We start from the raw sequence: 26,881 nt of genomic DNA, 5'->3' as shown, positions 1-26,881 counted from the left end.
CGCCCCCCGCAGTTTCCAGCAACTGGGATTCAGAAGCATTGCTGCCTCCAAATATGGAGAAGAAGTGTGCATGCACACGAAAGCTCATACCAAGAACAAACTTAGTTGGTCTCTAAGGTGCTATTGGAAAGAATTTTTTATTTTGTTCCAAATATGGAGGCAGAGCATTGCCACCATGACAAGTAGCCACCAGTTACCTAATTTCCTCCATGGATTTGGCCAATCCTCTTTTAAAGCCCTCCAGATTGGTGGCCATTACTGCCTCTTGTGGGAGTGAGTTCCATAGTTTAACTCTGTGCTGCATAAATGACTTTCATTTATCTGTCCTGAATCTTCCAACATCTTAACTGGATGTCCTAGGGTTATGAGAGGGAAGAAAACTATTCCCTGCCCACTTTCTCCATGCCATGCATAATTTTAAAAACTTCTAACATGTCATCTCTTAGTCACCTTTTTTTTTTTTTTTAACGTGGCAGCATTTTCTCAAATGCTGCAGCTTTTCCTGATAGAGGTCAAATCTCCCTCTCCCTTTCCCTGCTGGCACAGGGGACATCTTTGCAGATTGCCTTGCTAGCAAACCGAGACCCATTTTCCCCTCAGAATTGGTTCCAAGTCGGTGGACGGTTTGACAGCTTCCATGTTTGTGTTGGACGTGCCTTTCGCCCCCAGCACTCCAACTGTGACAACAGTTTCCGTTTGAATGTTCCAACCTCCTGAGTGAGACACTATGGTGACCCGACGCCAACATTAATGCAAAACATGCTCAGTGACAAAACAATTGATCATTCCAGGCATTTTTACGTCCAGGCACAGAAGAATAAAAATGCAGAAGTTCAGAGATACTTAGTGCCAACATATATCTTACCACATGCATTGATGAAGAAAACCTGTGGGTCCTGGAAACCATGGTTCAATTATGCCACTCAGCCATGAAGCTAATTTGGACCAGTCACTACTACTCAGCCTAACCACCTCACAGGATTCTTAATTTTATTTTTAAAAAATATTTTTTATTAAAGATTTTCTTTGTTTACAAAAGCACATGCCTTGTCTCTTTTTTCAGGTTGTAATGTACAGTCTTTCTTACATTAGTTGTGAGACATTAGTGTTGAGTACAGTATAAGGTTGGGGAAGAAGAGGGGGGAGAGCAGGGCTGGTGTGGTGAGGCTTATATTCTTTTGTATAGTGTACGTGTGGGGTTTTGTGTCAGTGTCAACTGAGCAGGTTCTCTTTCTATTTGTTTATTACATTTCCTTGGTAGTGAGAGGTGTTGGGGGGCAGGGTGTGGCTGGTTGTCTGTGGTTGGCTGCAGTGGGGTTTGCTTGCATTTGTGAGGGGGAGGGAGGGCTTGTTGGGTCAGGTATGCCAGATTCATTTGTATGCTGCTGGTGGATTCTTCTTGTTGTCTTGTTGGGCTGTGTATGTGATAAGGGGGAGCCATACTGGGGTGAAGGAGTCCTATTTGTCCCCGTGTCAGTTTCAGTTTATTGGTTAGCTTTTCTAGTAAGGCTCTTTCCCATACAATTTGTTACCAGTGTTCCATGTTTACTCCTGACAGGTCTCTCCAGTGCCTGGCTATGAGGCTTCTGGCTGCTGAGCTCTGAATAATGTGAGTGGTCGTTATGATCTTGGAAGGTGTTCAGTAGGGCCAGTTCTGGGGTGAGTTCTAATACCTGTTTAATTATTTTGCATATCTCTTATAGGACTGCTGTCTAGAAGAGTTGGAGTTTAGGGCATTCCCACCACATGTGGAGGTATGTGCCTGTGGAGGTGCAGCCTCTCCAACGTCTTGGTGAGGTTCCTGGGCATATCAGTGCCAGTTTCCGTGGTGTTAAGTACCACCTGTAAATGAGTTTTAGAGTGAGTTCCTTTCTTTTGGCTGATATGGACTTAAAGCAGGGGTAGGCAACCTAAGGCCCAAGGGCCGGATGCGGCCCAATCGCCTTCTCAATCCAGCCCACGGACAGTCCAGGAATCAGCGTGTTTTTACATGAGTTAGAATGTGTCCTTTTATTTAAAATGCATCTCTGGGTTATTTGTGGGGCCTGCCTGGTGTTTTTACATGTGTGCTTTTATTTAAAATGCATCTCTGGGTTATTTGTGGGGCATAGGATTCATTCATTTCCCCCTCACTCCACCCCCCCAAAAATATAGTCCGGCTGACCCCTGATTTAAAGGGAGGTTTAGACCACATTCTAGTCCATTGGGTGGAGTTAATTTTACATCCTATGTTGTGCTCTCGTTGTTCTCTGATTGTGTCAAGTGGGGTTGTGGGGTTTTGGAGCAGTATTTTGTGTATTGTGGATACCATCCCTTTTCCATGCCCCTCTGCTGTCAGGAGAAGGTTTTTGAAGGTGGTCAAGGACCTAGTGGCTGCTGATTTTACTGGATTACTTAAGAAGGCATATAGTTGATGGTGTGTTAGCCAAGGTATTTGGGCCTCCCCCAGCTTGTCTTGTATTTCTTGTGTTGGTATGGGCTTGTTGTTTTTGTAGAAATCTTTTAGACAATGTAGGCCTTTGGCTTGCCAGGTTTTTATCTGGAGGTTTTGTGCTGTGTGTTGGAATAGTGGGTGATAGGCCATGGGAGTTAGTGGGGATGGGGATAGCTTGCCTACTTTTCCCTTCCAGGACCGTGTGGACCTGTGCAGTGTTGTGGGGATTTTCTTTAGTTTGTTTTGGAGAAATGGGTATGCTGTTGTCCTCACAGGATTGTTGTGGAGATTAAATGATGACTAGGACCTGGGAGACCAGGGTTCAAATCCCCACTCAGGGATGAAGCTCAGTAGGTGACCTTGGATCAGTCCCTGCCTCTCAGTCTAACCTACCTCACAGGGTTGTTGTAGGAATTAAATGAGGGGAAGAACTATGTGTCCCACTTCGAGCTCCTTGGAGAAAAAGGTGGGATATAAATGCAATAAATGGATAAGCAAATAAATAAAAATATTCTTACTCTAACCACTACATCACATCATAGTGCTTAAAATGTATGGTATGAATGTGGCTACTACCAACTCCATGCTTTAAGTCAACAACATGCCTTCATCCAAGCAGAACGGTCCATTTGTTACCCAAGCTTTCTATACCAAGTGCCCATAGCCTTAAACCCACAGGCAAATATACCCCTTTCCATCTCCCCATAGCCTCATGCTCCTATTTTGGTTAATAGTTTTCTAAAGTCATGCCAAAAAATAATAATAATGGTGTGTTTTTTTTAATGATGCTTTGGGGGCAAGAAATTAAAAACAAAAAAGTTTATCTTACTCCCAGTCCTTTAATCAAGTGCAACACAAGTCAAATTGTGGAGACCACTGATCCAGTTCCAAGCCTGCCTGGGTTTATTTTTGCTGACTCAAGTTTTCTGATATGGTTGCCAGATTTTTATTTTTATTTAGAGGAATCTGAGAATATCATGGGCAAGCTGAATGTTATGGATGCCCCCTTTAAGAAACTATTAATCCAGCAACTATTATTTTCAATTTTGACAGATTGTCCTACTGAACACTTTTTGCTCTCCTTTGGAATAAAGGCTGTCACTTCTGGCAGACCCAACACTTGCCAGCTACCCTGTTGAAAAATGATGACATCAGCCTCCCAAAAGGAATCTAACTGGGGGTGGGGAGAGAGAGTGAATTAGTTCCCTGTTTCTGAATCATGCTCAAAATAATAAATGGTCCTAAGAAGTCAGAGCTGGTCATAAAAGTGTGTGTGTGTGTGTGTGTGTGTGTGTGTGTTAGGTCTTATCAATATATCATCCAAAACCGGTTTGAAGTTCATATTGTGATATTGGTTTCAGAATTTTTGACCTGGCAATATATCATGACTCATGACTTTTGCGCGATATGCAAAAATCACAATGCAGGGAAAACCGTGAAACCAGCCAATGCTTCTTTCAATTCCTGCATCATGATAGATTGGTATATCACAGTGTTTAGCTGGTGATATATCACAATGTTGAAAACACAACATGGCCCAGCCTGTGTGTGTGTGATTGCTTACCCCTTTTTCTGACACTGGGGCGCAAACTGGGTCAGTCACTGTGAAAACAGAATGCTAGAGTAGTTGGGCCATTGGCCTGATCCAGCAGCCTCTTCTTGTGTTCTCAAGAATATAACAAGGGTCTGCTTTCTGGATCACACCAAAGTCTAATCCTCTTTTGACAACATCCAAGTCAGTCACCTTTGGGGGAGAATTCTATAATTAAACTACTTGCTGTGTGAAGCACCAACTTCATCCCATACCCTCCATGTGTCTCCTGTTTTGAGTGGGACATCCCGGGTGGGACAGAGGCCACCCCAGGTTCTGACCGTAATCTGGGATTTCCTGTTTGGGTTTCCATGCTCTGGCTGTGCCAAAGCATGGGACCAAAAGAGGCACTTATTTGGTTCTGCACTGTGGCACAAAACAGTTGGCCCACACCAGAGCATGGGACCAAGAAATGGAAGGAGAACTTACCTTGACCCGCATACCACCACTCTTCTCCCTCCTTACATTGCGGCACTTCCGGATACATCTGTGGCACCGGAGGAAGATACTGCACCACTCAGAGCAGCACTTCCTGAGGCTGTGTAGGTGGGTGCAGCCTTCCCAAGGCAGAGGAGGAGAAGGGGGACGGCGGGCTGGTGAGGAAGATGGTGGCAGCAGGGAGGGGGCAAGGGGGCAAGTAACAAGATCAGCAGAATGGGGTGTGTTTGTGTGTCCTGATTTGCCTTCCCAAAATGTTGGGGGGCATGCCAGTTTAGTAACCTGAATTCTGTGTGTATGTGATAAGAGGGTCAGAAGAACGTGGCTACTGGGTGAGGCCAGGGGGTGGTGGTGCATTTAGTCCAGTCTCCTGTTCTTGCAGTGGCCAACCAGATGCCCATTATGGGAAACCTACAAGGGCTACTCTTCCCTCCTGTGGTTCTCAGCAACTGGTATTCAGAGGCATTCTGGCTTCAACAGTGGAGGAGGAACATAATTAGAGCCCTGCTAGATCAGACCAATGGCACATCTAGTCCAGCATCTTCTCACAGTGGCCAACCAGATTCCTGGGGGAAACTCGCAAGCAGGATCTGAGCAACAGAAGCTCTCTCCCCTTGCTATTTTGAGCCAAGAGTCGGACATCGGAACAGAAGTTCATTTTATACGTCAGCTCCCGAGTATCGTGAAATAAAGCTGCAACAAAGCTCCCTCCAGGAGAGTCCTGTTTCCAATTATTGAGCTGTATTTTAATGCTTTACGTCTTGCCACAAAAATGTCTCATTTTTCAAACACACACACACATATCCCCAGGATAACATATTAAGTTCCATTCTTATTTCAGACATCATGAAATATCGGTATGTGTCATTTTTGAAAGCCAACTATCACCCAGCCCTAGTCAAGACTAGGCAAGGCAGGTAGGACTTGTGGTCCACGTATCTAAAGAGAAGTGCTCTGGCCAACCTTGACATGCGTACACCATGTTCTTTACTTGGCATATAGTCACTTACAGTTCCTTGGGTCAGCTACTTTGCCCATCTGGAGTTACCTGCTCATGAAGACATAAAAAGAGCCTATCTGCTGGATCAGGACAATGGCCCATCGAGTCCAGCATCCTTTTCTCACAGATGTCCCAGTGGGAAACTCTCAAGCAGGACTAGAGTACATGAGCCCTCTCCCCTCCTGTGGCTTCCAGCAACTTGAATTCAAAGCATTGCTGCCTTATAGTAGCCACTGATAGCCTTCTCTTCCATGAATTTACCTCATTCTCTTTTAAAGCCATCTAGGTTGTGGCCATTCAGTTTTAGGTAAAATTACACTGAGCCCTCCAGCTCCATTCTTTCCTTGACATCCTCGGTTTCGTTGATGAAATTTTGGAGGATATGTTAAAAACTGGGAGAATTCTGAATTCTTATTTTATATATGCATATGCTTCAGTAGGAAGTGGCTGTAAATGCTTCTGAATTCCAGTTGCTGAAAAGAGCAGGAAGGGAGAGTCCTGCTTTTGGATGCTGGAATAGATGCCACTGGCCTAAACTAGCAGACTTATCTTATGTTCTAAGGGGCAATTTAGCATTTTCTTCTATAAGAAGAAACAGGTCTGTAAGAAATTGCACTCCCCTGCTGGAGGCAGTATGCCTCTGAATACCAGTTGCTGGTTTTTTATGATTCCACAAGGCTCAGATAATATGGTTGAGTGAGGGAAGAGTCTCCATTTTAGCTCTGTTCAAAATGTACCAAGGGAAACCACAAGCTCCAATGGTCCACAACAGGAATCAAAGCTCCCAGGATCTCAAATGCAATTAATCTAAACACAAAAATGCCTGGCAATGTTCAGTATCACATAAACAGAAGCCAAATCCTTTAGGTCAAGAATGAGGGACCACAACAACTCAGATAAGGAGGCAGGACATCCCCACCATCCTCTCCTAAAAGCCCTCTGATCGGGATGCAGCTGGATCCAAGCCCTGCCTTCTTGAATGCACTCTGCACATGCTTCCTGGCCCTCATCAGACCCTAGCATTGACAGCCAACAAGGAGTGGCCAGGGAGTCAGAGCACCATGGCCAAGACCTCCTTGGCAGAGTTTGCATTGCCTTTGGCTCCCTTTCTGCACTGCCTTCTTCTATACCTCTGCTCCAGATCTGTTTCCTGGATACAGAGCACAGTCAAACAAACAGAGTGGAACAGGCTGTCTCTCACCCCTCAAGCAGACACCACTATGAGTCCCAGAATCCCAGACCACATAACAAATCTGGGTCAATGTCCTTTTGGATTACATCCTGCTGAGGTAGACTTTCAGCACTCAAGGAGCCAAATCCTAAAGGTAAAGGTAAAGGGACCCCTGACCATCAGGTCCAGTCGTGTCCGACTCTGGGGTTGCAGCGCTCATCTCGCTCTATAGGCCGAGGGAGCCAGCGTTTGTCCACAGACAGGTTCCGGGTCATGTGGCCAGCATGACAAAGCCGCTTCTGGCGAACCAGAGCAGGGCACGGAAACGTCGTTTACCTTCCCGCTGGAGCGGTACCTATTTATCTACTTGCACTTTGACGTGCTTTCGAACTGCTAGGTTGGCAGGAGCTGGGACTGGGCAACGGGAGCTCACCCCGTGGCATGGCTTCGAACGGCTGACCTTCTGATCAGCAAGCCCTAGACTCTGTGGTTTAACCCACAGCGCCACCAAATCCTACCCAAATACATATTACCTTAACAACTTAGTTGTTAGTTGGCATCTGAAGAGTGCACCATTGTAGGTAAAGTCAAAACATTGGAAGCTACAGCACCTGCTGTGGCTGTGGAGACTGATACGGGAGAGACATGTTTTGTTGCAGCTGGGGCAGATGAGGGCATCTGTTTGTGCTGATGCAGATGCACCATTGCATTTCTTCTCTCTGTGCTCCTCCCAGTGGCCATTCCTACTCTGGTCTCTGCTATGGATACATGACTTGTCTGTCTCTTTATAGGGAAGAGCCTTGCTGCTGGATCAGGCGAATGGCCCATCTAGTCCAGAGTCCTGTTCTCACAGTGGCCACCAGATGCCTCAATGGGAATTCTGCAAGCAGGACCTCAGTGCAACAGCACTCTCCCCACTAGCAGTTCCCAGCAACTGGTATTCAGAGCCATACCACCTCCGACTACGGAGGCCGAGCTTAGCCATCATGTCTAGTGGTCGTGGATAGCCCTCTCCTCCAATAATTTATTCAATCCTCTTTTTAATGCCATCCAGGTTGGGTTGCCATCATTGCCTTCAATGAGAGTGAGTTCCATAGTTTAACTAGGCGCTGCATGAAGAAGGACTTTATTTTATCTGTCCTGGATATTCCAAAATTCAGCTGCACACAGCAATGAGATCTCAGTTACACTCAGCTCTGTTATCAGGCTGTGAATTTCAAAATCTGTTGATTTAAGTTTCCTCAAGTTACCCATTCTTCCATTCTCAGGTTCTCCACACCTCTACATCAGGTTGCACTGTATTGTTTTCTTTTTTAACAGCCTTCATGAATTTCATGAATCAGAATTTTAGCAGGAATTTCTCAACACATCTGCCTGACCTAAACATTTTTATTTTTTTGCAAAACCATTTCCCCTATTATAATGGATGTTTGTATGTTCTTTTCATGAATATATGCAATGTATAAAGCCTGCTTCTTGGGAGAAAAGCAATGACAAACCTAGACAGCATCTTAAAAAGCAGAGACATCACCTTGCTGACGAAGGTCTGTATAGTTAAAGCTATGGTTTTCCCAGTATTGATGTATGGAAGTGAGAGCTGATCGCCGAAGAATTGATGCTTTTTAATTATGGTGCTGGAGGAGACTCTTGAGAGTCCTATGGACTGCAGGAAGATCAAACCTATCCATTCTGAAGGAAATCAGCCCTGAGTGCTCACTGGAAGGACAGGTCCTGAAGCTGAGGCTCCAATACTTTGGCCACCTCATGAGAAGAGAAGACTCCCTGGAAAAGACCCTGATGTTGGGAAAGATGGAGGGCACAAGAAGGGGATGACAGAGGACAAGATGGTTGGACAGTGTTCTTGAAGCTACCAACATGAGTCTGACCAAACTGCAGGAGGCAGTGGAAGACAGGTGTGCCTGGCATGCTGTGGTCCATGGGGTCACGAAGAATCGGACACGACTAAATGACTAAACAACAAAATAAACCCTTTATGCTAGTATACACTAGGGCTGGGTGATATATAGTCCAAAACTGATATCGGTTTCATAATTTTTGACCCAGCAATATATCATTAATCATGATGTGTGTGCGCGCATGCACTATGCAAAAATCACAGTGGGAAAAACTGTGAAAGTTGAAAATGAGATGTAACCCAGCACTACAATACACATTTTTTATGTATTGCTTGGCTGGAAAATGGGATTGCAAAACTGCAAAGTGTGAATTGCAAAGGATGGCTGTATTTCGGTTTGCATATTGTTTTAGAACATGCAAACTAGGTATGTTTGTATTTATTTATTTATTTATTTATTTATTTTGTTTTGTAGAAATTATACAGAGCTTGGTAGTAAAAAAAACAACCCAACAACAACCTCAAAGTAGTTTACAAAAAGATAAAACAATAACATTATCAGTAATAATAATTAACAGCAATAATTTAAGACTTTTGAAAAATAGCCTAAAAAAACAGATCGAAACTTGCATCCATTTTCTAAGCATCTGGGTAGTATTGAATAAACAAAATGTTTTTAGCAGGCACTGCAAAGGGTACAGGGAAGAGTACAGCATGACATCAATAGGCAGGGAGTTCTGAAGTGTAGGTGCTGCCAGACTGAGATATTGAGTTGCTATAAAAGCAGAACTGAATTGAATTTATTTTCCGCCCCTACTTGGGAGTCACCTGACTCCTCAGAGTGCCTTTGGGATGCTGATGCAGGGCCTGTGACACTTGGACAATGAAGCTGAGATTGAACAAAGCCTCGCAAATCAAACATTGGTCAAATGAAGCAAAATATAGTTGTTTTACCCACCTGCCCCAAAGACAGGCACAGAATACAATTCAAAGCAATAGGGAGTTGGATAATGCAGAAAGAGAGCTGTGGAAGCATGTACAGTGGTAATTTGAGCTGATGCAGAGAGACTTGGTCACAGAAGAAGGTTCAGTGTTCATTGTAGCATCAGGTGTTCTACAACTGAACTATGGCTACTATCCTAAAAATAAAGTAAGATCCTAGTCCCCATGGTTCTGACTTCCTGCATGCAAAGTGGGTGCTCTACCCACTAAGCAACAGCCCTGTCCCAGGATCCCCATCCCCAGGCAAGTGTTATGCTGCAAGCCATACTGCAGACTCTATCCAGAGTCACAGCAAGCAGAGGGATGCTTTCAATTATTCACCTGATATGTTTCAATCACATCCTGCTCAGAACAAACTCTTTGCTGGGAAAGCCACAGAATCACTAGAATTAACGACACAGCATTGGCTCAGGTTTCCACACCTCGGAATGCCCATCTTTGGAGAGGGAGTCTGTTGCAGACCTCAAATCAAGACAAACCCCAGGGCTGCCCCTGTGACATCATCACCTCTCCAGTTTCCCAAGCCTATCTTGACACATGGGGAATGACCCAAGTTAAACAGAAGCAAATTCACATCCACGGTGACTCAGCCGAAGGCATCTTAACAGTATATGCCATTTGTCTGGAGGCTGAGTCTGTTTCCATTTTGGTTGATTCTAATCTCTTTCCACAGCTCCTTCAAGAAGGGTCCAGATAACCCAATGACAGTCCTTACTCTTTTTAAGGTTTCATACACTCCAACATTTCTTGGATGAAAATAGGGACACTTCTTACTCCCCATTCCCCATTCCCCGCCCCCAGCACAGAGCATTTCCTATCAGAAGAAGGCTGAGTGTCACCACCACTGCACAAACAAGACACAGCACATGCACCCTCCACCATCCTGAGAAACCTCCTTAATCTCGATATTATTTTATTTTACTCTTCAGTTGATTTACAAGCACACACACAAATGCAGTCGTACCTTGGAAGTTGAACAGAATCCATTCCGGAAGTCTGTTCAACTTCCAAAATGTTCGGAAACCAAAGCACTGCTTCTGATTGGCTGCAGGAAGCTCCTGTAGCCAATCAGAAGCCGTGGAAGCCTCGTTGGACATTTGGGTTCCAAAGAATGTTTGAAAACCAGAACACTTACTTCTGGTGTTTGCGGTGTTTGGGAACCAAAACATCCGAGTACCAAGGCGTTCGGGATCCAAGGTACGACTGTACATAAAATTTTGAAAGGGCAAGTTTAGACGCGGATATACAGGGTTAGAGGTCACACGGGGTGGGGCCTCAGTGGCCGCAGCCTCTCCTCACCCATTCTCCAGCAGTCGCTATGAGCTCCCCATGGAACAGCGGCCATGGAGAGACCATGCAGAGGCAGCAGGATGCTCCCTTGCCCACCTCTTGGGACAAGTGCCAGTTCCTCCTCCTCCTCCCCAAGCTCAGCAGTGGCCAGAGGTGGCAGTTGTCCCTGGCGCACAATTTGTGTGGGGGCAATCCAGGCACCCCACACACCCATAGATTCCCATCCCGCGTTGCCTGCTCACTGCAGCTTCCCCAGCCCCCTTGCTGAATGGATGCCCAGCCAATATCAGGGGGGATTTGCTCTCCATGGGCCTTATTAGCCAGCTGGGCTCCTCTTTGCATGGGCAGGCAGATCGCGCAGTGTGGCCCCACTTGGCTCCAGTGGCAAGAGCAGGGATGGAGTGCAGGCTCTGTGAATCCTCTGCACCCTGCCTGCACCAGTCCAACAGCATTGGTGGCAAGCATTGGGCTAGTGCGGTGGGTTCTATTCACCCTGTGTACCCCACCGTTGTCTTTCGTAATTCCGGAACTGTCCCTGGAAAATACGGACACTTGGAGAGGATGAGGTTTCCCTCCCACCAGCATTTTATTTTTATTTGTTTGCAATGTTTGAAATGGGTCCTGAGTTAAAGGCTAACCCATCCCTTCAAATTCTTGAATGCTTCTGGGATTTCCCATGGGAGAATTTAAGACACCTCTTTGTGAAACATAAGAAGAGCTTGGCTCCTGGATCAGGCCAGTGGTCCAGCATCCTGTTCTCACAGCAGCAAGTGTGCCACCTTGCCCCCGCAATTGAAGGGGCTGGCACCACACGATGTGCATGAGTGACGTCAGCACACAGTGTGGCATGATGACATCATGCGCACAGATCACATGATGTGCTGATGTGCCGCGCATATGCCACAGGGCATGCATGAGTGACACAGGTATGCCACGCAGGCTGCATGATTAAGGTAAGCATGTTGTGCAGCATGCTTTCACTCCCTTGCAGATTTTGGGGAGGCATGGCCCCCTGCCTTAAATTGGAGGGGGGACCCCAAGCCTACCCTAGATGGTGCCTCATGCACATCAGATGCCCTGATGCGAAGCTCTTGCATGCAGGACACTCCACTTGGAAGTTTTTCTTCTGAGCATCATTTGCAATTGAGAAGCTGCATTAAAAAAAAACAACCCCATTTAGCCTGCAGCCTCTGGTTGCATATTATGTGCTTTTGCCTAACAAAGTCATGGGAAAGAGCTAAGGATGAGAAATGCATCTTGTACATTTGAAAATATTTCCAATAACTGCTGTCTGCAGAAAGCCTAAAAGCTGTGTGGGCGGGATTCTCCTGACACAAAGCTCTATTCGGTAGTCGCTGAGGGTTTTAACTTTGTAAGTTGGCACTCTACAGGACCAGGACCGCAAGCCTGTAATATTAGGTCACTCCCCAGAGCCCCCCCTTCCCCCGCCCATGCAAGCCTACTCAGAGCCTTTCATCTGTCACATCTGGACGCCTGGCACACAGTGGGGGTAAAGCTGAAGGAAATGGGAATCACATTTCTTTCCCTTCAGTTTCGTTTATTTTGCAAGACAGCTTGGATTTGGGGTGGGTGACCAAGGCCACATTCACATCAGATGCCACTTTAAACATTCATGGCTTCTTCTCCTTAAGCATCCTGGGAGCTGTAGTTTGTCCAAGGTGGTGAGAGGTGGTAGGAGAACCCCGCTTCTTCTCACAGATCTACATTTCCCAGAGTTCCCTGTGAAGAGGGATTGACTTTTAAACAGCTCTGGGAATTGTAGTTCATGGAAGGGGAACTGGGGGCCTCCATAGCTCAATGACAGAGCTCAATGCACAGGTCCCACCCAGGGGCTATGAAAATATGCTCTGCCCCCGGCTGAAGCCCTGCAGAGCTGCTGCCAGCTAGCATAGAGGGTACTGAGGTAGCTGGACCAGTGGTAGAAAACAGATCCCCATGTGCCTGTGTTCCTAGTGCAATTATGAAACTCACTGGATGGTTCTTGACAAGTCACTCTTAGGGACACCACTGGCTTCTTCTCCAAAAAGAGTTGGCAGACAGAGTGTGTCCTGCCAAATTTTTTGGCATGGATTGTGGAATCCAGGAGAGATGCTGCAGCCCATGCCAGGGCTTCACAGCAGAATACCCATAAGGGTCTCCAGAATTCTCTAGAGTCCAGTAAGTCAAAACAATAAATGAGGTCATAGAATCATGGAATTGTAGATTTGGGAGGGGTCCCCAAGGGTCATCTAGCCTAATCCCCTGCAATGAAGGATTCATGGCTAAAGAACCCCTAGCAGATGACTACCCAACCTCTGTTTAAAAACCTCCAACAAAGGATAATCCATCACTTTCTGAGATGGTTCGTTCCACTGTTGAACAGAGCTGGGCAATATCTGATTTTCAACATCATGATATTTCACTAGCTATACATTGTGATATACAGATATATCATGATGTTTGAAATAAGGATGGAGCTATGTAGAGGCTGGCTTCACACTTTTTCCTGCATTGTGATTTTTGCATAGCGTGTGCGCACATGCACACACACACATCATGATTCATGATATATTGCCAGGTCAAAAATTATGAAACTGATATCATGACATTGGACTTCAAACCAGTTTTGGACAATATATCTCCCAGCCACACTGTCAAACAACTCATAAAGCAGCCTTCCCCAAACTGGTGCCATCTAAATATTGCTAGACCACGGGTGGCCAACTCCCAAGAGACTGTGATCTACTTACAGAGTTAAAAACTGGCAGTGATCTACCCCCTTTTGGGGGGTTCAGGTCAAAGTTGTTGAACTTCTTTGGGGAGTAGGAAAGCCCCGTTTTTTAGGCATTCAGGTCAAAATTCTTGTTGTGCTTTTTTTTAGGGAGAAGGAAATCCCTGGTTTTGGGGGGGGGTGCAGGGCAAAAAATGAGCTTTTTTTAGGGGAGCCAAAGTTGTTGAGCTTCTTTGGGGGAGCCCAAATCTCCCAGATCTACCTGTGATCTACCACAGACATCCAGGGATCTAACCAGCAGATCACGATCTACCTGTTGGACATGCCTGTGCTAGAGAATAACTCCCAGCAGCCCCCACAGAAGCTGTCAGCAGGCTCAGCAGCCTACATGTCTGATGAGCAGGGATGATGGAGTGCAACAACTTCTGAACATAGGCCACAGGAATCTGCCTTATCCTGAGTCAGACTATTAGTCTATCTAGCTCAGGACCATCTGCACTAACTGGTTTCAGGTGGGGAACATTGAGTCCTACCTGGAGTTGCCAGTGGGAATTGAACCTGGGGACTTCTGTAAAGCTCTTTCTCTACAATAAAGCAAGATTCTAATCTTCATTGTTTTGGGTTATAAATAGGAAATAGGAGCCTGTCTTATACCAAGTGTCAGATCTGTTGGTCCATCTCATGCAGTGTTGTCTACACTGACTGGCAGCAGCTTCCCAGGGTATCCATGATGAGGCATTCCCTAGCCCTACCTGGAGATGCTGGCATAGATTGAACCCAGGACCTTCTGCATGCAAAGCAGAGCATGCAAATGCCCTGCGTAGAGAACTTGTTTTATACACTATCAACAACCTTCCAGCACTACTGCCTGCAGAAACGAGCAACTGGTATTCAGAGGCATACCGCCCCAGTACCAGAGATCCAACACAGAGCACCATGGTTAGTAGTCACTGATAGTGTTGTCCTCCACAAATGTATCTATTCCAAAAAAACTGATAAGAAACCACTAAGAGAGTGTAGCCTTTGTAAGCCTATGTCCTGCTTGGGTCCTGTTTGTGGATTTTGCATTAAGGGCATCTGACCCGGCACTGTGAGAACAGGATGCTGAACTAGATGGGGATTCAGCAGCAGCAGGATCTTATTATCTTGCTGTAACTGAATCCAAAGCAAAGAGTTGGAAGGGATCCCCAAGTGTTATGGACTCCAACCCACACTGTAATACAGGTGCCCCTGCTCATCACTCCCTTCTGTCATTTCCTAAGACGGCACAGACTTTCCTCTTTCTTCTCTACAAGACACCAGACCCATCACTGGCACTTTGTAAATACATACATAAGAAGCAGTAAGAAGCCCAGAACAAATGTTTCTCGCAAATATTTCACTTCATGGCATTTTCCAATCTCAAAACTAACAGCCCAACTTCTTTCTTTGAAAAACAAGATATCCTTGTTGGAACAGTCCGTCTGATCTGGTTTCTGTCCACGTGTAGCAGTAAGAAAAACATCTCTTCCACGACCCATCAGTCAAAGGCAACACAGATCATGGAACATTTTTGGGCTTCTTTCATTAAACCCAGATTTGGGGTTGGAGTAACATGATTTCCTGCGTTGGTCTCACTGACCCGCTCTGAGTTTTAGACGCAAGAATTTGTTTCCATAAAGTTCACTTAAGGCACATTAGGGGGCGTCTGTTTTCTAAGTTCATTTGAGTTTGCAAAGTTCCTGCCTTTGATCCCCAGATTGTTCCTCAGGAGCGGGGCGGGGGGCGGGAGTTTGCAGCTGGACACAGTTACGCTACGGAGAGATAATCCCAAGCAACAGACATTTGCAAACTGTATAGATCATCTTCCGCAAGAAACCTTTCTCCCTCCCCAGAAACGGGTAAGAAATACTTTGCATTTCTGAAGTTTTCTCCTTTTGCCCGTCCCAGCCCTTGATAAACGGCATTCAAAGGACTGAGGCTGCTAAAATTATTTATGATAGTGCAAAACAGTGCAAAACCTAGATTTGCTCCTGCATCTCTTTTGTATATTGTATGTATGTATGTATGTACGGGTGTGTGTGTGTGTGTGTGTGTGAGAGAGAGAGAGAGAATATAGCAATTCCAAATCTATGCACAGCCTCAAAACTTTCCCTCTAGGAATCATGTATGAACACGATGGGGGGAAATAATTGCGTGACCCAAGGGCAAAAACTCTTTAAAAATAAAAAGAAGTAAAATAAACAATCTGCATCTATAGCAAAAAAAACAATTGAGTTGTTGGTCCCACTTACCTGCGTGGCTCTGGGCTACTGAATAGAGAAGACACATTACTAGACTCCAAGGGTGAATGGACCTCATCACCCAAGTCCTCCTTTTCCATCTTGTGTGAGTATCCATCGTCCACCGAGACAAAACAGGGATAATTATTTTGCTTGTGCAAAAGACGCAGCCTCAAGCCTGGTGGAATATTCTTTCTTTCTTTTAATATATATATCCCTCCCCACCCCCCAAAGGAATGTTCTCTTTACGAAGCCATGAGTTTGGATGCTTAGGATGGAAGAGGAGGAGACTGGACGTCTCCTTCCAGCTGCTCTGCCTCTTCTCCAAAAAGTCTGCAAAAAGTTTGCTTGGTGGCTCCTTTGCTTGGAAGATCGGCCGTTCCTTTCTTTCCTTAAGGGAGCCCACTGCTGTCCTCTTCCACCTCTGCCAGTGGCCCTCTGCTTGATCTGCCTTCCGGGGATGACTTTCTACACCGTGATGTTCCCCTTTCCCTTCTCTGATCTGGGAGTGAAACTTTTTTCTTTCCTCCTTCTCCTCTTTCTCCTCTTAGAGCAGATGAGGATAGGGTGTCAATCCCGAGGTGCCTCGGCCAATCAGGATCTCGGAAGAGCCCCAATCCCCGCCTCTTCTTCCCTTCTCCGCAGATGGGAGGGGGAGGCGAGGGAAGGAGTTTGCAAAGAAAATTTTGTGTGTGTGGCAAAGAGAGAGGCCTGCCTTCCCCACCCTTTCAGGCTCCCCCTCCAACTAGGGCGTGAGAACAGGCAGGCAGAGGAGACCCCAGCGGGAAGTTTAAATCCAGTCGCTGGAGAATTGATGCATTAAAAGTGATGCATTTAAAAATAAAAAAATCGTACATTTTAAAAAAAAAGATGCATCGAAATAAAATCACAGAGCAAAATGAACAAATATGGGGGGTAGAAGAGACAGAGCTTTCGTCTGTCTAGCTGAGTACTGTTTGCACGGGCTGGCAGCAATTTGCCATGATTGCAGGGAAGGCTGTTTCCCAGCCAGCAATGTAGAAATCTACCAAATCTGACTTTCTCCATAGGAACCTACCAAGCCCTGTGATCATCGTGTAAGGCCATTCTTCATATGCTTTCTCCATGAGAGGTCTGGTGGGTGGCAACATGAGAACGGGCCTTTTATGCAGTGGCTCCCTGTTTGTGGAATGCTCACCCCTGGGAGATTCATCTGGCACCTTCATTATACACCTTTAGACGCCAGGCTAAAATGTTCCATTTGAACCAAGCCTTTGGCTCAGTAACATCCTGTACAGTGGTGCCTCGGTTTTCGAACGTAATCCATTCCGGAAGACCGTTTGACTTCCGAAACGTTCGAAAACTGAAGCAGTTACTTCCGGAAGCAATTACTTACAGAAAACTCAATATGGAAGCTGAAAAACATTTGAAAGCCAAAGCAGTTACTTCCAGGTTTTCGGCAATGTACCACTGTATCCTTATAAGTGTTAGCAGATCTTGCAGCCTGCTCTTTTCTTTCTAGTCCATTTTATTTTTTTCTCACCACCTGCTTCTCTTCACTTCACTTGAAATCTACTCCCCTGCTTTCTTGCTTTCTTGTTGGGGAAGGGCAGCTTAGATGAAAAGGCTTTTGGAAGGAAAAATTCAGGGAAACTTTGTTTGGAGTTCTAAATCAATGTCTGGGCCAAAAAACCTGCTAGGAGAGTTAGATCACTTATGATTTCTGGAGTTCGAAGGTTTTATTCATGCAGGAACTGTTTATAGGATGAGTGGAGATGAGACAGAGAAACAGCAGACATTTTGCCTCAACAAGTGGAGGGATTTTTTTTTAAAAAAATAGCTCAGCTTTTGGGGGTGGAGTTAACTTAAACAGAGAGCTACAAACAAATGCTAGCTAGATTGCTACACAAGCAGTGCCCACTGGTGGTTTAAAGTAAAACTTGCATTAACTACAAATTCAACAGAATGAAATGTATTAGCTTTTCTCCAGCACTGAATGCAACAGAAACATTCTCCTCTGCTTTGGTTTCCAGCAACTGGTATACAGAAACATACTTCCCCCAACAGTTGAGATGGAAAATACAAAGAGTCTGCTGGATCAAGTCAATGGCACATCTAGTCCAGCAGCCTGTTCTCAGAGTGGCCAACCAGATGCCCCAATGGGAAGAAGCTCACAAGCAGGAACCAATCACAAAAGCACTATCGCCTGCTGTTGTTTCCAGCAACTGGTATTTAGAAGCATCGCTGCCTCCAACCATGTAGGCGGAGCATAGCCATTGTGACTAGTAACCATCAATAGCCTTCTGCTCCTTCATGAATTTGTCAAATAATCTCTTAAAGCCATCCAAGTTGGTGACCATCACTGCCTCCTGTGGGAGCAAGGAGTCAGCTAGACTGGTAAAGGAAAAGCGAATTATATGCATTGTATACGCGATATAACATTGAGCCACCAGATGGTGATGTGGAATCCTGTTTTTCTCTACCTGTTTTCCCTGTTTAAATTTACAACTCTTTAAACTGAAACATTTGATGTGTCTAGATCCAGCCCAAGTGCCAAACTTTAACTGCGCTATGTGTAGAAGTCCTTTCGTTTATCTGTCCTTAAGCTTCCAACATTCGGTTTCATTGGATGCCCACACAAAGTCCTAATGTTATGAGAGAGGGAGAAAATCTTTTCTCTATCCAGTTTCTCCATGTCATTCACTTCTATCATGTCTCCTCTTACTCACCTTTTTTTGTAGAGTACAAAGCTTCAGAAAAAAGACGAGAGAGACTTGTTGGATATGTTTATTAAATGAGAATAAGAAGATCTGCAGCCCATTCAACCCAGTATGAACATGAAATGTACATGAAAATATGCATGGGTTTTCATGTGTACTTTTTTTTTTTTTAAATGCAAGTGTTGTTGGAAATGTGGAGAACCAAAGTTTAGATTTTAAATACGAGAAGCTGAAATGGACACATCCCTGTATCCCTAAGGGAAGTATCTACAGCACAGTTTCGATGGAGACTCTATCAAGGTATCCATGAGATCTCCCTTTGCAGAAGCTGGTGCTTTGCCATTAAACTGAAAAGGTCACGATTCCAGACAATGAGCTATTTGTGCCGACCAAAATGAGGGGCGGGGGAGTTGCCCCACATCTGGAGACCAAAAAAAAAAAAAAAAAAAGGAGAGAGAGATGAAGAATGACAAATATCAAGTGAATCACAAAGTTGGTCAGGACCTGCATGCTGTCATTTTAGAGGCCACGAATGCAGCCCTGCCAACTCCCTTCTCGGTTTCTCCAGTGTGTAAAAAAACAAAAAAAAAAAACGGTTTTGCTGTGGTAAAAGCTGGAATCTTCCCCCATGGAGAGGATCACTTGAGCCTGAAGGGTCACTGACCTCCTTAGGAGCGTCCCAGTTACATAGAAATGTGCAAACCCACACCCTCATTTGCACGCCCTCTGACATTTCAGGGACAAAGATAGTTGCTAGTGGGGATAGCCTTTATTCTTTTTTGTTTGTTTTTAAGATTTTGTTGGAGCAAATCAAACAAATCAATAAAGTAAAAACAACCAAAGTGCTAAAAAGCGGCACAGAATATCCAGGGGAGACATAATATCAGTTAGGCAGAGTACCGGAGGCCATCAGGAAAGGCAGGTTTCACATTGCGCTGTGGAGAGGCAGTCGTGTGTGTCTGTAGTTGTTGCATATAAGATAAAATCTCACTAAACACCATAGGATCTTTTTCAGCATTCTCCAAGCCTTTGGCAACACAGAATTAATGAATTATTTTTTTCATTTAATGCTAAACTCCACATATTTTTATACCAAAGCGAAAGTCACAAGTCCTGCAAGGTTTTCCATTTTCAGCTGAGGTTCTGGCAGTCGCCAACATCCATGCCAAAAAGTTCCCGAGAGATGAAATACTTGAGTATAAGCCTAGTTTTTCAGCACATTTTTTATGCTGAAAAAGCTGCCCTCGGCTTATACTCGAGTGAGGCGGGTGGTGGGGGTGGCGAGAAAGAAGCCCTTTCTCTCCGCTCGTGCCGCCACCCGCTCTCCCCAGTCAACCATTCCTTAAGAAGTGTACAAGAATGGCGGTTCTTTACTCTCCCCAGACAGCTTGTTCCATTCCTGAACTGCTCGCATAAATGCAAACTTGGCAAAGGAGGAAGAGGAAGGAGCAGCCCAAAGGGCTGCTTTCGGGCTGCTCATTCCTCCTCCTCCTCCACAGCGGCAAAGGTGAACCAGCTTATACTCGAGTCAATAAGCTTTCCCAGGTTTTTGTAGGAAAATTAGGTGCCTCGGTTTATATTCGGGTCGGCTTATACTCGGGTATATACGGTATTTCAGTTGATCATCCCATAGATTTAGTAAACAAAGCTACAGTGAAGATGGAATAGTATGTTGGTGTATTTTGCTTATTTCTTGACAAACCATCATCCAGAATTTGTGCATACATGAAATCTGTTTGTTGTGCCAGAGTGTGAGTGCCAAAAGAAAAAGAAAAAGAAAAAGGTTTCATCTCTCTCTGCTGATACTTTGCAACAACCCTACACAGGTTTCTGAAGTTGTTACATTAGTGAACTGTTTTCAACCACAGTGTTCATTCTTAACAATCCATCTGGTGGTGGTGGCGGCTAAAGCTAGGGACACCCTCCTGACCCCAAATCTGTGGCCAGACTTGGGGAACACCCTACCCACATCTGGCCTAGGTCTGAATCAATTTTGGGACGGTGCTAAAAATTAATAGGAGGTTTTCAAACTCTAATTAAACACATGATCAGGAGGGCTTCGAGGACTTCTTCCTGCTTAGAGCAAGAGGGTTCAGTCCTGCTGAGGTCTGCTTTGGAAGCACCTTTGCTGCTTGCAAAAGAACACCACCCAGCTACATCACCTAGAATTCAAGTCTCCAGGGCCTGATGAGCTGCAACCAAGGATTCTAATATAGCTTGTGGACGTAATCTTAGAATTCTTGGAAAACAGGTGAGTTCCCTGCAGACTGGAGGCAGGCAAATGTCCTCATCTTCTAAAAAGGGGCGAGGGGAGAAGACTCAGGTGACTACAGACTGGTCAGCTTGATGTTGATATCAGGAATGTATGGGAGATTACAGTCAAGCATAACTATGCACAACTGCTAGTTAGTACATGAAGGGATTAAGGACCACAGAGCTGTATTGCTAGATAGACTCAGGGTAGGACCTGAACCAATGGCTTCAAGTTACAAGAAAGTGGATTTCGACTAAACATGGGAAAGAACTTTCAGGTGGGAACAGGGGCGTAGCAAGGTAAATTGGTACCCGGGGGCAAAAAAAAAAAAAAAAATTGTCACCCCCCCCCCATTGATTCCCCCCCTGCAAAAATGGTTTTACGTTATTTCATATTTTCTTACAAAGGAATAATAACAGCCGGAGTCGGGCTCAGGGTGGCTAACATCAGATACATAATATCGCTATAAAATCAAACAATAATTAAATTACCTCCTAAAACATCTCAAAATCAAATTAAAGTCAAATTAGATGGTTTTCCACAGGGTTAGGGTTGGGAACAGTAAGTGTTCCACTGAACTGAAATTTCAGCCTTCATGACATAGGAAAACAGCCAAGTAAACAGCTATTTTGGTGGAGGAGGGTCAAGATATTAACCGATATGCATGAAATTTCATATATAGCTATATAATCCCTAGTATAGTAAGATAAGACCTTTGGAGCAGGCATTCCCCCCCCCCCAAAAAAAAGTTTTTTAATGAACCGCCCTAGTAGGGCAGTAATTGATAATTTGTCACCCCCTCCATTATGGAAACTGGGAGGGACTGCCCCCTACACACCCCCTTGCTACACCCCTGGGTGGGAAGAGCTGTTCGGCAGTGGAATAAACTCCGACAAGAGCTGGTGGACTCTTCTTCCTTGGATATTTCAAGCAGAGGTTGGATGGCCATCTGTCATGGGTGCGTTAGTTGAGGTCCTGCATAGCAGGGGGTTGGACTAGATGAGCTATGGGGTTCCTTCCAACTCTGCAATATAATGCTTCTATGATCAGAAAACCCTGCTGGATCATGCAGATTAAGGGAGATGCCTCAGGCAGAGGAATCCCATGGGGGTGACACACCCATGGCCTTACCATTCACCCCATTCCACTCCAGCTGCTGGTGGTGGTGAATAGTGAAGCAGTGATAGTTTCTAGCAAAATCTTGAGAGTTCTCATGAAATTCTCATGGGATCTCACTGCTGCTCCTTCTCCTCAGTACAGTACTGAACTGGATGGACCAAAGGCCTGACTCATGCTATAAAGCAACTTCCTCTGTTCCTATTTTCTGGCAATTTATTCTTCTATTCTTCTGGCAATTTATTCTTCTAACCGGAGAGACCAGAAATTGAACATGAGACCTCTTGCAAGCCAAACATGGGCCCAGCCACTTACCTCTCAAAACAGATCCACATTTGCACAGAGGTGGATGAACTTTTTCATCCTGAGGGCCACTTTGCCTTCTGAGAAACCAGGGGGCCACACGCAGAGCAATGAATGCCAACAATAACTTTTAGTGCAGTAAGCTCCAGATTCAATCCCCAACTGCATCTCCAGGTAGGGCTAGTGAAGGCACCGTGCCTTGACAGCCTGGAAAGCTGCTGCCACTCAGTGTAGACAGCATTGAGATGGATGGATCTGTGCTCCTGTTTTAATCCAGTCTTTTCTCCAGAACCATGAAGATTGGAATCTATATTTTCAGGGGAAGTGCCATGGCTCATAAGCTGAGCACCTGCTTTTCATGCAGAAGGTCCCAGCTTTGATCCTTGACAGCATCTCCAGCTCAGACTGGGAATATCTCCTAGTTGAAACTCTAGGGAGGCATTTCCAGTCAGCATCAACTGGACTAGATGGACCAAGATGGACCAAGAGTCTGACTTGGCATAAGGCAGGTTCCTTCCTTCCTACTAACTTCTGTTCTGTATTCAGAAAAAATGACTAGAATCTTACTTTATATTTTGGGGGTGGACTACAGCTCTGTGCCAGGGCCCAAGCTTTTCATGCAGGAGGTCCCAGGCTCAGTCCAACAGTAGCCTTTCCAAAGGAGGGCGAGGCATGTCCTCCATTTGAAACCCCAGAAATCCACTGCAGCCAGTCAGTGTAGATAATAATCAGCCAGATAAACCAAGGTTTTGACTCATTATTATTCTCATAAGTGTAAGATGCTGGTCCAAAATCTACCCTCCAAGTTCTCCAAAGTTTTCTTCCCTGGGAATGTGGCTTCTGTTTTCCAGTCTCATTCAGCCATTCATTTATGATGCTGGTAGACCAATGTTCTGACAGTGTAAGGCAGTGATGATGATGACAATGACGATAATTTATTACTTATAACCTGCCCATCTGACTGGATTACCCCAGCCAATTCAGGCGGCTTCCAACAGAATATAAAAGAACACAACAGAACACCAGACATTTAAAACTTCCCAATACAATGTTGCCTTCTGCAGAAAGTTGTATAATTCTTTCTCTCTTTGACATCTGACGGGAAGGGGTGGAGGAAGGGTATGCAGTGGGTGCGGTTCGCCCTGGGTGTCACCACTAAGGGGGGGGTGACAAAATGCTGGGCGGCACTCACCATGGTGCCTGCAGCACGCCCAAGCCATGTGTCTCTACTGCGCTGCCCAAGCGGTCTGCCTGCTGCCTCCCTCGCCCTTCCCCTATGGGCGGTGTGTCCCGCCCCTGGGCGTGCCACCCCAGGCGCCCAAGCAGCTTCCTCTGCTGCCACTGATGGGAGGACATTGGATATGTCTCTGGTCACATCATCCATCGAAAGTGTTACAATTCCACTTTAAACAGTCATGCCTCCCCCCCTTCCAAGACTCCTGGGAGCTGTAGTTTATTCAAGGTTCTGAGAAGTGTTGGAAGTCAACTCCCCTCTCACAGTTCCAGAGTGGTTTAACCATCAGTATCTCTTCCCAGGGAACTCTGGGTATTTTAGCTCTGACATGCCCAGGGGCATCTGGTTGGCCACTGTGAGAACAGGATGCTGAGCTAGATGGGCTAGGTAGTCCATCACACTTTCAAAAGGCTCTTGCCCTCAGGAAGTTCTATCCTATTGTTTGGTTGAAATATCCTTTCTTGTCATTTGAATCCACTGGTCCAGGTCCTGCCCTCGGGGAGCGGATAGCAAGCTTGCTCCATTTTCCTTGTGACAACCCCTCACACATTTGAAGATGGCTATCCTAATCACTTCTCAGTCTTCTGGTAAGGTAATTGGGACACTAATATTGCACATCTTGGTTGGCATCTGTCTGTTCTGGGATGAAACCAAAAAGTTGGAAAATTACAGCCCCTGCTGTGGCTGTAGAGACTGATACGAGAGAGACATATTTTATTGCATCTGGGACAGATGAAGGCATCTGGTTGTGCTGCTGCAGATACACTGTGGCGCTTCTTCTCCCTACGCTCTTCCCAGCGGTAATTTCTCCTGTGGTCACTGCTGTGGATCTATCTGTCTCCAAGCACTGTGGTCGTGCAAGGGATTCCCACATGGTGGGGTTGTCAGCCTTCATATCATGTTTGCAAACATCTTTGTAGCATAGAGTTGGCCTGCCAATGGGCCTGGTGCCTGAAGCCAGCTCCCCCATAGAGCACGTCCTTGGGTATCCTGCCATCTTCCATTCTGTGGACGTGACCAAGACAGTGTAGACATCATTAAGACAGGAGTGCAAACATGCTGGGAATGTGGACTTGGAAGAGCACGTCTTTGTTTGAGACTCTGTCCTGCCATGTGATACCCAAAATATTCCTGATGCAGCTCATGTGGAAGAAGTTGAGGTGTTGCTCCTGGTACTAGTTGAAAGTTGCCGACAACTTCCAAAAAGAAGCATGCTCAACATGCAAGCCTTGTATACCTTCATCACATTCTTTCATACTTTTTCGGAGAGGCAAGCCATTGTCATGGGAGTTGATGGCATTATTCAGCTAGTTGAGAGTGGGAGGGACACCCAGCTTTTCCAAGACAGGCAAAGTCTGGATGCTGTGGATTACTGTGTCAAAGAGTACAGTTCTTGACAATGATTGGTCCATTGCTTCATCTACTTCTTGTGGTCTGTGATGATCTCCCCAGGCAAGGTTTTCAGAGTGCAGTTTTCCTGGCTGTTGGCCCAAAGGCTTCCTTCATGCCTTCGTACATATGTGAGTTTTGCCAGTGTTAGCAGAAAGTTGGATGCTCCCACATAGCTTTAGCCAGTAGTCACTGGCACATTGTTTGGCAATCTGCTGGGCATTGCTCCCTGCCTTTTTCAATGCAACGAATGTCTTCTTGCAGGGCAAATGCTTGTAGTTCACAAGAGCCTCACGCTTTGCAGCCAGAAGAAGCTCCATGTCAGCCTCAAACCAGTGTGGGATCTGTTGTTCTTGTTTGTCAAAGGAGGACATAGCTGTGTCGTAGGCTACCTCTTTGATGTGGTTCCACCTTGCTATCTGTGAGGCAGTTCAGTACAGCTTGTTTGACAGAATCAGAGCAGCATTCACAAAGTTCAGGTATGACTGTTCTGGCAGTGTTGATTTGAGGCCACACTTTCTGCTTTGTACTATGGGCCCACTTTGGCTGGAGATGGAGCTTGCTGCCACCAGGGAGTGATCTGTGTCCCAGTCAGCACTGTGGTATCTCTGTGTGACACAAACACAGTTCAGTGGCCTTGACCTTGGATGTCTCCAGGACACTCAGTGTTTTGCCTCGATAGAGAAGAATGTGTTTGTGATGTAGAGGCTGTGAGCCTTTGTCCATTCTCATTGATGCTGTCAATATCAAAGTGGCAGTTGTTCCATATGTGATGGTTCCCAACTCTGGGACCCTCCTGGCAGCCTGGTCCAGTTCCTTGTAGAACTAGTCCTTGGTCTGTATGTCAGAGCACATTGTGGGAGTGTAGATGCTCAATATGTTAACCAGACTGGAGGTAGTTGAGAGGCAAAGGGAAAGTAAGCTTCCCAAGTCCTTGGTCGGCAATTCTATTGCACACAGCAGCCCTGGGGTTTCACCAGAATTTCCCCTTCTCTTTGAAAATGTGTAAATACAATTTATTTATTTATTTATTTATTTATTTATTTATATCCCACCATTTTCTCCAAGAAGCTCAAGCACATGGCTCTTCCCATCCTGAATTAATCCCCACAGCAACCCTGCAATGTAGTTTGAATTAAGAAGCAGTGACTGGCCCAAGGCCACCCAGCGAGCTTCTTGGCCAAGTGCGGGATTTGAACCCTGGCCTCCCAGGTCCTAGTCTGACACTTCTAACCACTATGCAACACTCACTCTCATTAATAGTTGGATAATGGATAGGAGGTGGAGAAGTGGGAGGGATTTTTGGCCCAGGCTACTTAAAGCAAAAATAAAAATAAAATAAAAAATCATTTGGATTCTGTTCACTCATATCTGAGTCTTAAGGCTGCACTGTAATCTAACTTCCAAGTCTTTCCATACAATTCTGCAGCCTAAATATTTTTGGAGTTTTTTTTTAATGGCTAAGGAACAAGTAAGAAAATAAAGTCAACGCTCTTGGGAAACTCTTGGAAATCTGATGGAGAGAGAGGAGTCTGTTAACATAGCAGTTCCTAAACTAGCCAACAGCTTTGCTTTCTGATGTTTTAGGAGGGTTTGTCTTTTTTTCCCCTTCCTCCAACTCAGTAGTACTTACCAAATGAAAATCTCTTTGTTCATTTTGACAAGCAGAATGAGCTTTCACTTGTCTGAGAAACTGCAATCATTTGATGAGCAGAATGTAAATCACCAAAGATGGAATTAGAATCTGTCCAAGACAAATAGTAAAAAGCGAAAATGTCCTGATGTTGACCCAGTGTTCGGTGGCCATGAAAAAGGGAAATCCCATGCTAGGGATAATTAGGAAAGGAATTGCAAACAAAAACTGCTGATATTATAATATTGTTATGCAAATCTATGGAGCGGCTACATTTTTAATACGGTGCACACACCTGATTGCCTAACCTCTGAAAGGATAATGTGGGCTTGGAAAAGGTTCAGAAAAGGGCCACCAAAATAATCGACAAGATGGAGCGACTCCTCCATGCAGAAAAGTTGAAGTGTTGAATTTAGAGAAAAGGTGAGTAAGAGGCAACATTATAGAAGTTTATAAAATCATGCTTGGAATGGAGAAAGT

General features: G+C 45.3%; 1 protein-coding gene and 1 long non-coding RNA gene across 2 annotated transcripts in view; one reads left to right on the top strand and one right to left on the bottom strand.

Moving 5' to 3' along the window:
• Nucleotides 1-16,322, bottom strand: part of COL5A1 (collagen type V alpha 1 chain) — a 171,305-nt gene extending 154,983 nt beyond the window's left edge. The window contains exon 1 of the mRNA XM_033137668.1: nucleotides 15,786-16,322. Coding sequence (XP_032993559.1) covers nucleotides 15,786-15,891 — 106 coding nt within the window. The 5' untranslated portion in view covers nucleotides 15,892-16,322. The remainder of the gene's footprint in view (nucleotides 1-15,785) is intronic.
• Nucleotides 16,323-18,113: 1,791 nt separating this feature from the next.
• LOC117040329 lies at nucleotides 18,114-18,632 on the top strand. The gene is made up of 2 exons (XR_004425836.1): nucleotides 18,114-18,149; nucleotides 18,494-18,632. It is a non-coding gene; the product is annotated as an uncharacterized LOC117040329 (long non-coding RNA).
• The last annotated feature ends 8,249 nt before the right edge of the window (nucleotides 18,633-26,881 follow it).

The sequence above is a fragment of the Lacerta agilis genome, chromosome Z (genome assembly GCF_009819535.1).
Source record: "Lacerta agilis isolate rLacAgi1 chromosome Z, rLacAgi1.pri, whole genome shotgun sequence".
Taxonomy (NCBI): domain Eukaryota; kingdom Metazoa; phylum Chordata; class Lepidosauria; order Squamata; family Lacertidae; genus Lacerta; species Lacerta agilis.
Note: the sequence above shows the minus strand (reverse complement) of the source record. Positions and strands in the feature narration are given on the sequence as shown.